This window comes from Oryza glaberrima, chromosome 1 (assembly GCF_000147395.1).
Source record: "Oryza glaberrima chromosome 1, OglaRS2, whole genome shotgun sequence".
In the NCBI taxonomy this organism is placed as follows: domain Eukaryota; kingdom Viridiplantae; phylum Streptophyta; class Magnoliopsida; order Poales; family Poaceae; genus Oryza; species Oryza glaberrima.
Genome location: NC_068326.1, coordinates 10,367,961 through 10,386,174, shown reverse-complemented (window position 1 = coordinate 10,386,174; position 18,214 = coordinate 10,367,961). Strand labels below are relative to the sequence as shown.

Below are 18,214 nucleotides of genomic sequence, written 5' to 3'. Positions count from 1 at the left end.
GTCAACACGTACGTGGGACGAGGATAAGTCAAACCAGCCACATAGACACTATGTCTGATAAAACCACTTTTGTTTACACTGGCTTTAAGGGTTAAGAGATACGATATATTTGGTATTTGCTATTTAAGGATGCGATTCAAGCTCAACGTCAATATGGCGGATCTAAAGTGAACTTATTCCTCAACTTTGCATTCGCCGGATTGTCGTGAATACATTTTCGGCAATTCAGCCCACTGCTCACCATAAATCCAGAAAACTTACTGAACCAACCAGAGGAAACGATGAGAGTGTCACAGAAATGTTGTAAATTCCATTACACATAGCTACATGCTGACAATATCCATATTTACATCCCAATTAATAATTGGATCAAACTCTATGCCCCCCCTGTGATTGCCCTGCCATACTCTCACAGTCTCAGCGACCTACAGAAGTACAAAGAGTATCGGATCCAATGAGCAAGACTGCAAGAACAGTTCACATCACTTCTTGACTCAGTTCTTCAGAAATCAAACAACAAAATTACATTTCTACTCACAAATGTAAACATGTAGTGCTGACTGCTGAGATTGGAGCACACTATTCCGTCGCGCCTGACGTGCACGCAGGCCTTCGTGGAGGAAGCTGGGGATATGCCGTGCGCTTCAGAGATGAACAGAACAACAGAAAACAAATAAGTCAAAATCTCGATTGTGCAGTGTGTAACTGTGCACAGATTTTTTTTTTTGGGATATGCAAAAGGCTTGTGTATAATTTGCCTTGTATTAGGATAGAAAGATGTATACACCACTTTGAAAGCTGTAAAAAAGAACTGAACCGAAAAGGAAACAAAAGGAAAAAAAAGAAGTGTGCACAGATTGTATATTGATTGGGAGATGATAATTTCACACTTGGTTAATGCATTTTTCAAGGTGGAATTTTTTTTAAAAAAAAAGATAGGTTTCTTTCATAGGAAGTAGAATGTTCAGAGGATCCATCACTGTTGCTTACACAATGAACAAGCAAAAGTACTATCGTTTGTCATGGATGCCCAATTGTCATAAATCTACTCTTTGTGCCATATACAATCCAATCATATACCTGCAACTTGGGTTTCAGGGGCTCGGTTGTGCCTTTTGTGCTGTTGCTTGCGCCTTGCTGCAGAAATAGGTAGCACTGAATTTTGAATATAGTGGTAAAAGGTTGTAACTTGGTTGCAACATAAAATCCAATTATTTTCTTTTTACTCCCTGAAAAACATGTGCATTTCTTGGTTTTCTGTATTACCTTGCCAAGTGCCCAATCGGCGGAATCGAAATAGGCACGCTCATGGTCCTGGAAAGTGTTTGCAGCAAGGAAACATCAGTTAAGTCAAAATTTCCTTTTTTCACATTGTAATTGTAAGTTTGTTCTTGGAAGATTCGTTGCTAATCAACAAGCATGTTGCATAAGCATGATATCAACATACCTTATTAATGAGAGGTTTCTTTGGAGAAATTCCTCCATATTTGTTCTGGGACGATCCCTGGAAACAATTCAGACTTCAGTTTAGAAAAGCATAAATACAAAGGGACAGCAAAACTTCAGACATGCGTAAGCACTAAGCAGTGGTATTCAGAATTTCAGATTTACACTTGTGCGGAACCACAGGCTAAATGGTTAGTTGAACATCACATCAACAACTTGCACTACATATGAATCATGGAGTAAAGGTATCCCACTCCTGAACTCCAATGAGCAGTGTCTTAATTAGGTCACATGTTAGAAATATGCAACAGGCACAGCAGTTGACAGTGTTAGGAAAGGATCAAGCTGACCAACTTTTCCCCAAGTTGTAGTGCTCAAGTATTTCCAGCCACACTGACCAATCAGGATGCATCCAGCCAACTAGTGCTTCTGTTATATCCATTTCATTAAATGGCACTGTATTTGTTGAGGACAAAGATGTGCTACCTGCAATCGATTGCCATCTTTGATGGCTGCCTCCTAGAAGGTTGGATCCTGATTGAGTGATATTTGCATGAAGGTTGATAATCATAGAATTTTTTAAAAAACCTTTCTTTTGATAAATAAGGGCAACGAAACTGTCACATCTTCTAGTGTGAGGATAGGTAAATGTCAGATTTCAGAAAAGAGACACTTTCTTCACTTTAATATCATATTGTTTTGTGCACATGTTTCTTGTTAGAGAAAATTGTCGGTCAAGGTATTCTGCACAAGCTTTAATTTTCTTTTCAAATAAAAGAAAGATAAGGTAATATTTGTCAAGTATTTCTCATAGTTCAGCACACTATATGCTCACCCATATATAAGAAAGAATAATGGTGATTAGTTCACACAATCAGTCAATCTAAGTAACATATATATAGTGAAAATATAAGGAGATACCAAACTTTGACCATAATTCTGAAGTCAAAATAAACAACTCAATATAAAGGAAATATTATATATACTTCACGTTTCAAAGATATATCACAATTTATCTCACGAAAAGGCGCCTATTGATTTGACTCTTATAGATATAGTACATGGACCTGGGATACCGGTCGGCAGCTGTTCAATTCAGCTGCACGACTTGAGGACCAAATTTACCGAGAAATAAAGACAATATATGTGGCACAAGTTGACCAAAAGAAAGTCTAGTACTTGAAGGCATAATAACTAGCCACGGAATATCCTATTTGATTTTTTTTTCACTTGGATGAACGGAGCCCCCACGTTTTGAAAATTTGGCTGTTCTTGTTTCTCATGAAAGCAACAAACGGCGAGACCAAATTGGCCTCCTCTACTTCCCTCTGATTTGGTTTCCAAGTCGGTATAATTGTACTGTTGGGTTCCTTTCCCTGACCTGAGTTTTCAAATGCCACGTGACGTTCACGGTGACTTGGTGTTGTTTCCATCCCAAAATCAACGCCGGGAAACGGTGGCGGCAGATAAGAAAATTTTGAACTATATAGTATACTTCGAAAGAGATAAAGAGAGAAAGAAATTTGAACTCTAACCAAGAGTAATATATTTCAGAAACTCTTGTTAACGTTTTGATTAATAACTGTAAGTGCTCTAAATTCTTCGGTCTAAGTTGCTAGAGTTTTGGCCATGTAACGGAGATCATTTTAAGAGACTCTTTCTAATTGCTAATGCCCACCTGAATATTGGTTGAGAGTTATGAACGGAAATATTTACTGCCATTAACAAATGCATTTGTCTAGCGAAAAACTTCACCAGAGGCATAATATAAATACTCCTCTCGATCACCAAAGCTATATTCGCATACGAGAAATAGAGGGAAATGAAACAGAAAAAAAAGAAAGAAAACTTCAGTTCGTTGGCGATAACCGAAAGCAAGAAATGTTCATGCCATGGTAGGCTGATCATGGTAAAGTCGAGGAGAGGCACGGAGACAACACAGAGAATTAGATGAATAGTAGATGAGTATGCATACCTCCTCCCTCTGTGTCGCTGCTCTGTTGTCTTCGCCGAAGCTTGCCATCTCCCCGAGCGCGAGAGTAGTCCAACCACCGGCGTTGTTCGTCCTCTGAACCCTAACAACAGAAGCAGAGGAAGAGAGCAGGGGGATCGATGGAGCAAACTAATAAAAGAACTCACGGGAACGAGCTCGAAGACTCGATCGGTGTTTTGTTTATCTGCGTCGACCACTCGACCGCGCGCGACCGAGCAAGATATAGGAGAGGAGAGGAGGTTGGTGAGACGCAGGCAGAAAAGAGGAGGAGAGACGGACGCGATATCACGTATTCACGTTACGTACGCAGGGCGCAGCGAGCCAAGGGTGGGCAAGGCGAAGGCAAAAGCCGTGACGGCGAGATATTCTTCGGCTCGCTCACGCGGGCAGCGCAGCGCAGCGCGCGGGGACTCTGTCAACGGAGGGGGCACGCACGCACACGCACACGGGCGGGTGGGCAGCTGAGCTGAACAGATGGATGGATGGAGGTCGGTTTCGAGGAAGTTGGGCGCGCGGGCGAGGTCGTGTTCCGCGCGGGAGATGGAGAGGAGACGGGCATGCAGGTGGCGTGGTCCGCGCGGGACGCGGCCGACAAGTGGCCGATGGTGTGGGTGCCCGTCCGCGTGGCGGCCGGATGGGCGCGCGGCTCCTCCTGGGAGAGGGTGGGATGAACCGGACGGTTGGGCTTATCACTTTGCCGTGCGTGATGATAGTAGTAGTATCTCTGGGTTATGTATGTACGCATGTTATGAAACCGATCTTTTAAAGGAGTTGGATTTGTAGGACCATGATCGTGAGGATCACAGTACCTCCTCCTTCTATTCTTCTGTTTCTTTATTAATGAAGTGGGCTTATACCAAATATATATGTATGTATCCATATAAGACATCCTATTGTAAGTATAAATACAATAGTGAGGTTGAGGGCAAAGTAATACTTGTAACAGAGAGAGAAACATCAATAAAGTTGATTGCCCTCCACTTTCGTGTCCGTGTGTTCGTGTGTGCTTGTTCGATTGTTGACAACGTGAATTCTAACACGTTATTAGCACGAGGTGCTCTTCAGCCAAGGTATATTGTCAATATCGATCTGTCCTAATCTCGTTCTATAGGGATAACGATAAACTTGCTAGATCGTTTTCTGTTATTTTTTTTCTCCGCAAATCGTTCGATCGATGGGTTGTACTACATGGATTTGTCCCTTATGGCGCACGTAGCAGGAGAGTTTGCGGCTCTCCACCCCATGCGCGACAGGCGTATGGGGTTATCCCTTGTACAACCGATCTATCGAACGAGAAGCGATTATCGCTATAGTCCAATTAGATATGTTCCCAGCCTTTGCGCTGGGTTTCTTTTCTTGTAAACAAATACACGGATACCGTACGCCCTAGACGCGCGAACGGATCAGACAAGCCGCCACAAGAACGACGGTTTAGAACTAGTGATGCCTTAGGGCGACGCTACGTTCAGGGTGTAATCGCGATGCACATGAGAAGAATTGCGTACCTGGCTAACGTGATTGCCAATTCTGAACGAATCGGCCCAAATCCTCATGCCAGCGCCACCGTCCTCCTGAAGTTGACGACGACGAAACCGAGTCAATGACGCCAGCATGCGCCATCGTGCGCTCGCCGCCGCCAGCACGCGTCGCCGGCCACCCCCTTCACCGATGGCCGCAGAATCGTGCCATCGGCTTTCCGTCGTCGGTTCGCCCTTGAAAAGCCAGCCGACGGGTCTTCAATTGACCGCCTGCACTCGCCGTCAACGGCCGCCGCCCGCAGAGACGCTGAGGAGACCGCGCCCGCATCCCCCTGCCGCCGGCGCGCACGGCACGCCTCCCGCGCTACCGCACGCGACTGGGACGGGGGTCGAAGCCGCCGCGACCTCCCGCCGCCGATAGCCGTCCGCCTCGCCGGCCCGCATGCCGAGCCAAATTCCGCCGGTGCACAGCAAGGAGCTGCGCTTGCCGGACGCCGGATACGGCCCGTAGCCAACCACGCCGGCGTCGGTGCTGCTTGTAGCCTCACCGCCGCTTCGCCTCTATCGTCGACCCCGCCGCGCCGACGAGCCCCGTCAACCTCGCCGCCTCACCCGCATGAGCCGCCGGGATACCCGCCGCCGCCATCGAATCGGTGGAATTGGGGGCTAGGGTTTCAACCCTAGCCACCCGATTGGATAAGGTGGCGCGCCCTTGTTGGGCTGCATATGGGCCAAGGCCATTAGCAGGCCGACGGTCCCGACGGGCCGGTTAACCTTTGAATAGCTGGTACATAGAGGTGGGCCGAGTATAAATTAGGCCTGTAAAAGGAGTCGGGCTCGAATCGAAAGTTGGCCCGAAAAAAGCAAACTTCTGAATATGTCCTTGAATTTTCAGGATACACGCGGATTTGGAATTTTAGCGGAATAGTCCCTCGGGATCATAGAAATTACAGAGAATATCACTTTTTTTTTGTTATTCCGTACTTTCGATTTTCTGTATATTAACTGTTTATTAGTTAATTTTTGAATCAACCATAGAATCCTAGAGACATGGTTTTTAGGAAATGAGCTCTCATAATTTGAAATTTAGTACACACCAGAGAGCATCATATTTATGGTTTATTTTCCTAGCTGTTTTATTTTTTTCAGGATACTATTTAATGGGTTAGTAATTCAGTAATTACTTTGGTACCTAAATAAATAGTACAACAATTCTGAGAAATGTTGGGAGAATTATGGGAATATATTGACACAGTACTAAATTTGGATAACCAAACAATTTACTATTTGCACACTTGTCATGCTCTTACTTGCAGTACTTATTGAATTTTGCATGACTAATGTAGGAAAATGACTTATATTGCTAAGAGAGATTTTGCTGAACTAGCAGTCAGCGGCAAAAATTACCTGACATGGGCACTAGATGCCAAAATCATGCTTGGTGCTAAGAAACTCCTGAACTGCATTCAGGACCCAACTATTGCAACATCAGCTGGAGGAGTTAATAATTTACCAACTTCAGCCAAGAAAAATCAGGCACTGCATTTCCTGAGGCACCACTTGAATACTACTCTCAAGAATGAGTATATGACTGAGGAAGATCCGAAGGTCCTTTGGGACTCACTGAAGGATCGCTATGGCCATCAAGTAAAGGCTTTGCTCCCAAAAGCAAAACGTGAGTGGCTTCACTTACGTTTCCAGGATTACAAATCTGTGGAGCAATATAACTCAGTTCTTCACCGCATTGTCACTTGTCTTAAGCTATGTGGAGAGAAAATCACTGATGCTGACATGATAGACAAAACTTTGTCCACCTTCCATGCCAATCATGTGAATATTCAGAGGCAATACCGCCAGGCTAAATACGAGAAGTATTCTGAACTGGTCTCTGTGCTCATGGAAGCGCAAGGAGAAGATGAGACACTTGTTGAAAATTATACGTCTCGCCCCACTGGAAGTTCAGCAGCACCCGAAGCAAATGCTAGCTCCTTTAAGAAGGGGAAAAACCAGAATAACCAGAACAAAGGGAAGAATTTCTGGAAAAATGGTGGCAAAGTTAACAAGATGTCTTTTAAGAAGAAAGGAAATCAGAACAGTAAGTCTAAAAAGGGCTCTACTAGTGGTGAATATGGAAAGCAAGATCAGGTATGCTTCAAGTGTGGCACTAGGGGACACTGGTCTCGCATTTGCCGCACCCCTAAGCATCTCATTGAGCTTTATCAAGAGAAGCATGGGAAGAAGAAGTTAGAGCATGAGTCACACTTCACTGTTGAGATCCAGAACTCAGAGGAGAAGATGGCTGCCATGCATATCGACAAGAAGGTCGACGAGAAGGCAGTGGTTGCAATGCACATCGATGATAAGATGGAACAGAATGCAGCAGACGCAAAGCTGAAGCTCTCAGATGATCTCATGGACTCTGATCAGTTATATGGGGACATTTAAGTCTTCCAATTTGTATCTTAGCTTCCAGCATTACAAGTTACTTTAAATTTTAGACTATGTAATAGACTAAAGTTAGGTGATTTTTCAAGTGTGCATTTAGTTTGTGTTCCTAGCAGAACTATAGTTTCTGTAAGCTCCTTCAGAGCATGGTTATCTTAATAATTGAGTGAACTCTTTTAGTTTAATATATTCTCCAGATTTTTATTTTTCTTTCTTAAAGTGTTATTTTTACTATATGGTCATGAATTGATTATATTTAAATTCTTTATGATAGAACAGTGTTACGTACTATGGCAATGGAAGAGGAGATGTGTCTGGTAGACTGTTGTACCACCAATACTATCTTTTGAGGTACCACGTATTTCCAGACTTTAAAGAAAAAGACTGGTCAAATCGCTACTACTGCTGGAAGCAATGCACACATCGTCGGAATGGGACGAGCAACAGTAGTTCTCCCACATGGTACCAAGATCATTATAAATGATGCTCTATTATATCCAGAGTCCAGTCGTACTCTCCTAAGCTTTAAAGATATCCGTGCTAATGGTTATCATGTAGAAACCAAAGATGAGAATAAACTCGAATTTCTTCTCATAATGAAATTAGACGGAAATCGTAAGACTGTTGTTGAAAAACTCCCTTCCTTGAAATCTGGCCTGTACTACACTCATATAAAACCCAAAAATGTTGCACTGAAAACAATATTTAAAAATCCTAAGTCATACAGAATATGGCATGACAGGTTAGGACATCCAGGTCTAGGGATGATGAGAAGAATCATCTCAACTTAAAATGGCCATAATTTACGAACTAACGATTTCCCAAACCAAGAAGATTTTGTTTGCACTGATTGTGCAACAGGGAAATTAATCGTTAGACCCTCTAATCTAAAGGTGAACGCGGAATCACCAGTATTCTTGCAACGAATACAGGGAGACATATGTGGACCAATTAATCCCATGTCCAGATCATTCCGGTATTTTATGGTATTAATTGATGCATCAACTCGATGGAGCACTGTTTGCTTACTTTCTACTGAAACCACGCTTTTGCACAGCTTATTTCCCAAATAATCCAGTTGAGAGCCAGTTTCCTGGATAACCGGATACAATCCATTAGAATGGACAATGCCGGGGAGTTTACCTCTAAGGTATTTAATGAATATTGCATGGCTTTAGGAATTAAAGTGGAACATTATGTACCACACGTCCACACTCAGAATGGTCTCGTCGAATCATTAATTAAGAGGATTAAGCTTATCGCTAGGCCATTGCTACTGCATAGCAACCTACCAACTACATGTTGGGGACACGTTGTTTTGCATGCAACGGCGTTACTTCAAATCAGACCTACTGCATACAATGTTGTATCCCCTATGCAGCTTACATGTGGATATGCACCAAATATTTCCCATCTGCGCAAATTTGGATGTGCTGTATACGTCCCTATACCGCCACCTAAGCGTACGTCAATGGGTCCTCATAGAAAATTGGGAATCTATGTAGGATTTGAATCTCCGTCTATCATTAAATTTTTAGAACCATTGAGAGGAGACCTACATACTGGTCGATACGCTAATTGTATATTTAATGAAGATCATTTCCCGGCATTAGGGGAGGAAAGTACCTACAGAAGGTCGAATGCCGCGAAATTGAGTGGGAAACTAAAAATCTCCTATATTTAGATCCACGTACTAAGGAATCTGATCAGGAAGTTCAGATCGTAATTGATTTGCAAAGAATTGCAAATAATCTGCCAGAAGCCTTCACTAACCCAAAGGGGATCATGAAATCTCATATACCTGTTGTGAATGCACCGGAAAGAGTAGAAATACCTCATGACGCAGAGGAAATGGTTTTCAAATTAATTTCTACATCTACCCCAACTTCTAGGAAGAGGGGGAGACCACCGGTTGCACAAAACCAAACTAAAGTTTCTAGGAGATGTCCTACGAAACAACAGATTGGACAGAATACCACAGCACCAGAGAATAGTGAAGGAGCTCACCAGGTAGATGAGCCACCTGCAGTGATATGCCCGGATGGCAATGGACCCAGTGAGAATGCGCGTGCAATTACTACTAGCACTGGGAGACTGGAAATTCCTGACTTAAACATTGCGGGAAACAATGAAGATCAGGAATGTGAAAGAATAGAGGAAATATCCACCAGTTATGTGGATACAGGTGAAACATACAATAGAGAGACTACTATTGTCGACATATACTTTGCCGAAAAGATCGCTAAGATCATTGATCTGGATCCAGAACCAAAGTCCATGGCAGAATGCAAAAAGCGTTCAGACTGGGTCAAATGGAAAGAAGCAATAAAGGCAGAGTTAATCTCGCTCAATAAAAGAAAAGTATTCGGTCCTGTTGATCGTACCCCCGTAGGGATATTCCCTGTAGGATATAAATGGGTGTTCGTCCGAAAACGGGATGAGAACAACCAGGTGGTTCGGTATAAAGCGAGATTAGTAGCACAAGGGTTTACGCAGAGACCTGGCATCGATTTCGATGAAACCTATTCACCTGTAATAGATGGAATTACATTCCGGTTTTTAATATCTATGGCAGTCAATTTGAACTTAGAAATGCAGTTGATGGATGTAGTGACCGCATATTTATATGGGTCATTGGATTTTGAAATCTATATGAAAGTTCCAGACGGGATTCAAGTTCCTGAAAAAACAAAATGCAACATATACAGTGTTAAATTGCAAAGATCATTGTATGGGTTAAAACAATCCGGTAGGATGTGGTACAACCGGCTCAGTGAATTCCTAGAAGGAAATGGATTCATCAAGAATGATGATTGTCCCTGTGTGTTTATCAAAAAAAATCAGAACATGGATTTTGTATTATTTCTGTATATGTGAATGATCTGAATATCATCGGGACCACACAGGTGATTAAGGAAGCTAGTTCTTACCTAAAGACGGAGTTCGAGATGAAAGAATTAGGTAAGACTAAATATTGCTTAGGTCTGCAGCTTGAGCACACTCCTGAAGGGGTATTGTTACACCAGTCTGCATATATCCAGAAGATATTAGAGAAATTTAATATGAAGGATTCATATCCGACGAGAACCCCCATGGTAGTAAGATCTCTAGCAGTAGAGAGTGATCCATTTAGACCACAGAAAAATAACGAGGAATTATTGGGACCTGAATGTCCATATTTAAGTGCTATTGGAGCTTTAATGTATCTCGCGAATGGTACCAGGCCTGATATTGCATTTGCTGTTAACCTACTTGCAAGGTTCAGTTCGGCTCCTACCAAACGGCATTGGAATGGCGTTAAGCAAATCTTCCGTTATTTACGTGGCACGCAAGATCTCGGTTTATTCTTTAGAAAAAATCAAGATTTGACCATGGCGGGATATGCTTATGCTGGATATTTGTCAGACCCCCACAAAGCATTGTCACAGACTGGGTATGTGTTTCTCTGTGGTGGTACAGCCATCTCATGGAAATCGACGAAGCAGACAATGGTCGCGACATCAACAAATCACTCAGAGATTATAGCATTATTTAAAGCGAGCAAGGAATGCATGTGGTTGAGGAGGGTGATACAACATGTATGGAATACATGTGGGCTGAATATCACACCAACTCCAACCATTATTTATGAAGATAATTCAGCTTGTGTTGCATAAATACAAACGGGTTATGTGAAGACGAGTCTCACAAAACATATATCGCCTAAATTCTTCTATATGCATGAATTGCAAAAGAAAGAAGAAATCAAGGTGACTCTCACCAAGACTAGTGAAAATCTCGCAGATTTATTTACTAAGTCTTTGCCAACTAGTGTTTTTGAGAAGCTTGTGCATGGCATCGGTATGAGAAGGATGAGAGATGTGCACAAATTAGGGGGAGCACTTCCCTGACTGTGTTCCATTGATATTGATCATGCAGATCAGTACATCATTCTTGAAGAATGATAGAGTTATCCAGTAAATTAGCTTATGGTTGTACTCTTTTTCCCTTTAGTGAGTTTTCTTTGAAGTTTCTCACATTTAGGTTTTTAATGAGGCAACAGTGCAATATAAGTAGCGTGTACTATGTACTCTTTCTCCTATTCCTTTTCTCCCATTGGGTTTTTGGAAGGAGTTTTGATGAGGCATATGTATAGTGCGGTATTCGCCCAAGGGGGAGTGTTATGAAACCGATCTCCCGAAGGAGTCGGATTTGTAGAACCGTGATCGTGAGGATCACGGTACCTCCTCCTTCTATTTTTCTGTTTCCTTATTAATGAAGTGGGCTTATACCAAATATATATGTATATATCCATATAGGACATCCTATTGTGGGTATAAATACAATAGTGAGGTTGAGGGCAAAGTAATACTTGTAACAGAGAGAGAAATATCAATAAAGTTGATTGCCCTCCACTTTCGTGTCCGTGTGTTCGTGTGTGCTTGTTCGATTGTTGACGATGTGAATTCTAACCTATACTACTTTAATTCGAGGGATATTCGCGTTCTGCTATCTTGGAGAATATACCATCAGTCGGTCGTTGTCTGTCCAGAGTATACATTAGATTTGTTTTTTTTTTAGGCGTGAATGTTTTACGGGGAGAATTGCTACTATGTCAAGTTAAGATGCATACTCAGTTTTTGTCACAGATTTAAAGCGGCTTTGCAGATTGATCGTAAATTAGAGGAGAATATCCTCTCATTTATCGCACTGTCACGTAAATTGATAAATTTGCCGTCACCTTATTTCTCCTCCTGTCTTCTTGTTCTCCTCTCTCTTCGTTTCCACAATGCGCTGGTACATTTTTGAGAGGCACTAGGCAAGAATCGGGTGGCAAGTGGTGGGAAGGCCGGCAAGCAGTACGGTTGCGGCTCCAAACGGCGGCAATGACAATGGCATGAAGGTCAACAAGTAGAGATGTGCGGCGGCGGCGATCAGAGCGAGAGCTTTTCCATGCAGTAGAGGTGGCTGGCGAAAGCGCCCGTGGCCATGGTGGATGATGGTGGCGAAGACACAGATGAAAACTATGTGAGTCATGATGCTGAGCAGCAGAGCTTAGCACGGGAGCTCAATGGGTCGAACCCTTTCTTGCTACAGTAAATTCCCCACTCTCGACCCCTCTTCCTCCTCGATTCCGGCGGCCTCGTCGCCGGCGGCGGGAGGGAGAGGGGTCGTCCCCCCTCCCCCATAGTAGTTACGTAGTCGGGCTAGTCTCGTTAGGTCGGGTTCTTCCCGTTTTCTTCTCGTTAGTGTGGCGATGGAAGTTGGAGATGGCGGCGGCGACGCGATTGCAACCAGCGACGGTGGAGGCGACGAGGTTGCGGCTCGCGACTGCGATGGAGACGCGGATACGACCCGAGGCGACGGCGGCGGCGCGGATCCAGTCCGCGGCGGCAGCGGCGGCGCGGATCAGGTCCGCGGCAGCGGCGACGACGTGGTTGCGGCCCGACGCGATGGCGGCGGTGCGCCGCGCGGCCCGTGGCGACGGCGGTGGCGCGGATCCAGTCCTCAGCGGCGGCTGCGGCGCGGACGCAGCCCGCGGCGACGGTGGCGACGCGAGGGCCGTCTCCTGCGTCGTTGTCATCGTTGCTTCCAGTTGCAGCTCGCCCTTTCGATGCTTTGGATTGGGCTGTTTTCGTTGTCTTGGCCGACGTTGACTCCCCCGTTGGTTGCCTTTCAAAAGGTGACCCCGGCGGGTGAAGTCCTGATGGCGGCGGCTCAGGCGTCTGCAGGCATTCTAGCCAAGCCCAGCGATGACGATCTCCTCTCCTTTGAAGCTTTTGGGATCTTTGTGGATGGTTGTTTACGCTGGCCAGGATCCACTAGTTTCATGGTGCAGGCCATCTCTTCCTCAACCATCTCCATCATCTCAGCAAGACAGAAGTTGATTTGCAGCCATTCAAATGCTCCATCGTTGAAGGTTGGCTGCTCTTCGGATTCACCCTTCCTGTTGTTCCCTACTAGAAGAAAACATGCTGTGTTTGTCATTCGGGTTGAGCTCGGACCACCTGCGCAATTTCGGTTGACAGGGTTGATGTTAGAGCTCCTCAGATTCAATGATGAGCCTCTGGGGATCCTTCGCTGAGTCCGGTGCCGCATACACCAAAATCTATGGCTCAGCAACAAACCTCGGTCTTGTGCCATTTCCGTAGAGGCAGCCGATGGGGATTAACGGTTTGTCAAGCGGAGTGCACATCTTTTGAGGCCCAGGGTAGCAGTCGTCGCGGCTTCGCCGCAGATCCCTATCGACTTGCTCCTTTTTCTGTTGTTAGGTTATTTCAGGAAGATTGCTTCCGTAGTTCAGTTAACCCTCCCTTCTCAGGGATGGCTCTTTTGCTTTCAGTTTTTATCCTTGGTTATGTAATGGGGTTTATCCTCTAATTCTGCTCTTGCTTAATAAAGTTGATGTGTTTCAAAAAAAAAAAGAGAAAAAAAGACGAGGGAAGAAAGAATAAAGGGCAGTTCTAGTAATAAGTGTAATTCGGTAAATGTGAGGATATCCACCTCTACTTTATGGCAAATCAGTAAAACAGCTCAACCATATGGCAAAACTAAGCGTGCACCTCATCTTAATGGCATAATAGTTTTTTCTTTTTTAAAGATTAGATCAAACTAGGGCACGACTGCACGAGGGTTTGGACGGTAGATAGTACAAGCACCTAACGCATGACAAAAAGAAACACGAAAAAATAGTAAAAATGTTAAAAAAAGAAAAAATAGTAAATTTTATATAGGGATCGAGGTTTTATAATGATCTAAGGTTAAATCAATGTTCTCACTTACCATCACATATTTTTACATAAGTTTTCAGTTGGACTAGGGGTAAGCATGCCTATGGCTATAGAATATGTGAGAGAACTTCATATAATTTACACAATGATACATATAAAAGGCAAACAATTATATATTTTCTTCATTCTTTTTAGTGAGAGTGATATATAATTAACTAGTTCTATATATTATATTCATTAATTCGCCCATTTATAAATCAATCTGTACCACTACCACTTCTAATTAAACTTATAGTTGATGAGATTTTCTAAAGATATCTATCTATTATCTACTAAAAGTCTATTAAACTTTTTATAATCACTCCTAAGCCGCCATGTAGCATCTTATAAACGCTCTCGAGTCACCACATGTCACTCTAGTAAAATAGAAAAATCTGACCATCGATTTTCATTTAAATTGGTGGACCCACCGTCCACATACGCCTCCGCATCATACATACTATCCATCTTTACAACAACGTATGTACAATCCCTCCGTTCCCTTTTTTTTCCTTTTTTATTTCCATAATAATTAAAATTTTAAAAAATTATGGGCCTAAAAAGCCTATGAACCTACTAGATCTATCTAGCTCTTCCCCTAGCCTCTCCTAATAAGTCCATTAAACATCATATAAATATATCTAAGCATCTATATAGCACTCCTAAATTAGAGAAAATCTAAAAAAATATAAAACATTTGACCATCAATTTACATTATTTTAGGTTATTGGATATATCTTTTTCTTACGAAAAAAATCCCAAACTCCCTCTGTGCTTCTATGCGGCGTTAAAATCCTTTAACAATCCTTATAAATGTTTCTAAACCACTCTGTGACACTTCTAAATAGAAAATCATAAAAAAATTAAAACAAAACATCTAATCATTGGTTTAGAAAATCGATGGACATACCATTTAGGTTGTTATTAGATTGTTATTTTAAAAAATACCAAACCTCCTTTCCTCCCTCCCCTCCCAAATAATTCCTATAAATATTTCTAAGCCACTAGGGTCTCTTAAGTTAAAAAACAAAACATCTGACCATCGGTTTCAACTGAAACATCCAACACATTATTTTGAGTCATTATATCAATCATTTTTTTAAGAAAAATATCCTACCCTCCCTGTCCCCATGTGGTGTGTGTCGTTCTTTTTCTCTTATTTTTATTGTTATGATAATTGAAATTAAAATTATCTTTATGGGGAAAAAATCACAAATAGACCTCCACATATCAGGTCTAGCCAGCTCTCCCACAATCCTTTTTTTTTTCTATTTCTCCTCTTACTAGCAATTATAGGAATAATATAAATAAAACAATTCTAACCTTTTAAATCATATATGCAACTTATGATTTGTTTGGACTATTATATTTTTTTAGCAAAATCAATACTTTAATATCCATATTGACTATATTTAAATGCTAACATAAAAATTACATTCCGTACCCACATCCATCTTGAGGCCTCTACTAAATAAAAAAACTAAAATTCATCCTTATAAATCAAAATATCCCATCTTAATTTTTAATAAAGCCGGTAGACCCATTACTTATATCCCATTAGACACCTATCAACTTTATTAATTTCTCTCAACATGTATATGGGGGCTATTTACCTATACAATTTGATTTTGGTGCTTTTATCAATAAATGATCTTTTTAGGAGATAAAGTTATATATATGATTTATGTAGTCACTATAAATTAGAGAAAAATGTATCAGTGTCTGATTTCCTCTCCATTGAGACAGAAGGCAATTTCACATTGCCATTATCTGTCCAGGCCTTCCAGGAATTTCAAGAGCTTACATCTTTCCTATTGGATGTTGAGTTGGTCAATGAAAATGATATTTGGTCTTACATTTGGGGGGATATGAAGTATTCCTCATAGAAATTTTATGCTCTAAATTTCAGAGCTGTTAAGCCACCAGTTCATTATCTATGGCTTTGGAAGTGTAAAGCAGTTTCAAATGTGAAGGTGTTTGGATGGCTCCTCTTGATGAATATATTGAACACCAAATTTATGTTGGACCATAAGAAATGTGCTCCTCCTAATTGTGATCTTTCTTGTGTTCTCTATCAATCGATTGTTATAGAGGATTTAATGCACTTATTCTTCCAATGCCCTTTTGCTCAGAATTGTTGGAACCTTTTGTGCATTACCTGGGATACAACCCGTTCTTTGGAAGGCATGTTTATAAAGGCTAAATTAGATTATCAGGGGAGCTGCTTTATGGAGAAGTTTCTATGTGCTGCTTGGAATATTTGGAAGCAAAGAAATAGTTTCATTTTTTATCAAAAAAACTCCTTTGTCTTCTTGGAGGCGACTCTTGAAGAGTGATCTCCTTCTTTTGTTGTTTAGGATTAATGCGAGATATCACGATGTAATTATAAGCTGGATCAATCTGTTGTAATTTGTTCTCTTTCTTTTTAATAAAATTATCTTAACAGCGGGGGCCTCCCCTGTTGTGTTCTCTTCAAAAAAAATTTAGAGAAAAATCTTTAAATGATATCAATTTTTATGTCATAATGTGTACCCCATCTAGTGTTACCAAAAAAAATGGCTACATTTAGTTTGTTGCCAAATTTTAGTAAGTATATATGAAATCTTGCCAAAACTTGGTAAGGTTGAAAATGGTAGTAAAGTGAACAAGCCCTTAATTTTTTATAGACAACTTTTTGAAAATAAAAATGTGCTCAGTTGAACATCATACTTATGATATCAAACATGTGGGTTGCACCGAGAAATCTTAGTAGTAAAACAACCATGAGGTGGCCTTACCAATATAGTGCATCAATTCCATATGGGAATTAAAAACCATGTTCATTTATTTCTTTTTGGTAACACTTCCTATGCTACATTGTAAATTCCTAACATTTAGCGTAGAATAATCTAGAAATGTCTGATTATTATATGACCCCTATTTTAATATTTCTTACTCAATTGAAGAGAGATAATTTAGAACATATGACTTTACCCCCATGTCAGGTTGTAGGCTCAACCTGCATATATTTTTGAGAAAATTCCCTATATACCCCTGAAAATTTACTCAATCCCTTCAATACCCCTGAATTTGACATCATCCCTTATATACCCCTGAGTTTTCATTTTGATCTCCTCTATACCCATCTCCGTTAGTTGACAATTAGTTGACCGTTAAATATTTTAAAATGACTATATTACCCATCCTATACATATGTGGTACCTACCCAATAAATTTTCATATGAAAAAATTAACTTATACAAAATACAAGCAATATAATCATTTAATGCCCAACTTAAAAAATAAAACTTATTATTTTTTATTTTTAAAAAATTATGATTAAATCCATACATTAGTTTCACCAGAAAATTAAGAGCAAAAACTAAATGTTATTTAGGTTTAAATTTTTGGGAAGATATACAAAATTCATGAAATTTGATCTTAAATTTATTTAAAAATTTTAAATTTGTTTTCTAATTTGTGATAAACTAATTACATCCCCTTTGTTTTTTCACAATGAATCTTTTTTCACTAAATATTTGTTGAAAAGTAATTTTCAAATTTTATGAAGAACTTTTTTTACAATAAATCTTTTTTATTTTAATGAAATAATGTTTTATTTTTAAAAATTCATAAAAAATATTTAGTAATTTATTCCTTATTGGTTTTCACAATTCAAATAATTTACACATAAAACATTTCTAGCTTTTAACAATATACCAAGGACAATAAAGTAATTTCCACAATAACTAACGGTCAAACTAATGGTCAATTAACGGAATGGGTATGTAAGGGATCCAAATAAAAACTCAAGGGTATATAAGAGATTAAACAAATTACAGGGGCGTAGAAGGGATTGGGTGAAATTACATGGGCATGTAGGGAATTGGCCCTATATTTTTAACCCAAACTGAAGAGATCAAATCATTTCAAAGATGTATGATAGAGTGGAATTCTCCAAAAAAAATTTAAAAAAATGGACATGAAAAGAATTCAAATATATGTAGTTGTTTTAAAAAAAATGTTGGGTTTAAAACCCATTCTAATTAGAAATATTCAAATACTTTAGCAGGACTAGTGGAATGAAAATATCTAAAATTTCGACTACAATCTAACAAAAAAAT

At 40.8% G+C, this 18,214-nt stretch overlaps 1 protein-coding gene and 1 pseudogene across 1 annotated transcript; one reads left to right on the top strand and one right to left on the bottom strand.

Moving 5' to 3' along the window:
* Positions 1–288: 288 nt before the first annotated feature.
* On the bottom strand, positions 289–3,769 carry LOC127764359 (uncharacterized). The gene is made up of 6 exons (XM_052289238.1): positions 3,422–3,769; positions 1,448–1,504; positions 1,267–1,314; positions 1,081–1,137; positions 539–642; positions 289–425 (listed from the first exon to the last, which is right to left on the bottom strand). Exons 1-5 carry the CDS (start codon positions 3,467–3,469, stop codon positions 580–582), a joined length of 273 nt encoding a protein of 90 aa, XP_052145198.1. The 5' UTR covers positions 3,470–3,769; the 3' UTR covers positions 289–425; positions 539–579.
* Positions 3,770–12,079: 8,310 nt separating this feature from the next.
* On the top strand, positions 12,080–13,986 carry LOC127768185 (uncharacterized; annotated as a pseudogene).
* The last annotated feature ends 4,228 nt before the right edge of the window (positions 13,987–18,214 follow it).

Coding starts and splice junctions, on each gene's coding strand:
- LOC127764359 (XM_052289238.1), bottom strand. CDS start 3,469: ATGGCAAGCTTCGGCGAAGACAACAGAGCAGCGACACAGAGGGAGGAG. Junction 1,505..3,421: donor CAGCGACACAGAGGGAGGAG/GTATGCATACTC, acceptor AATTGTTTCCAG/GGATCGTCCCAGAACAAATA. Junction 643..1,080: donor CCCTGAAACCCAAGTTGCAG/GTATATGATTGG, acceptor TCATCTCTGAAG/CGCACGGCATATCCCCAGCT.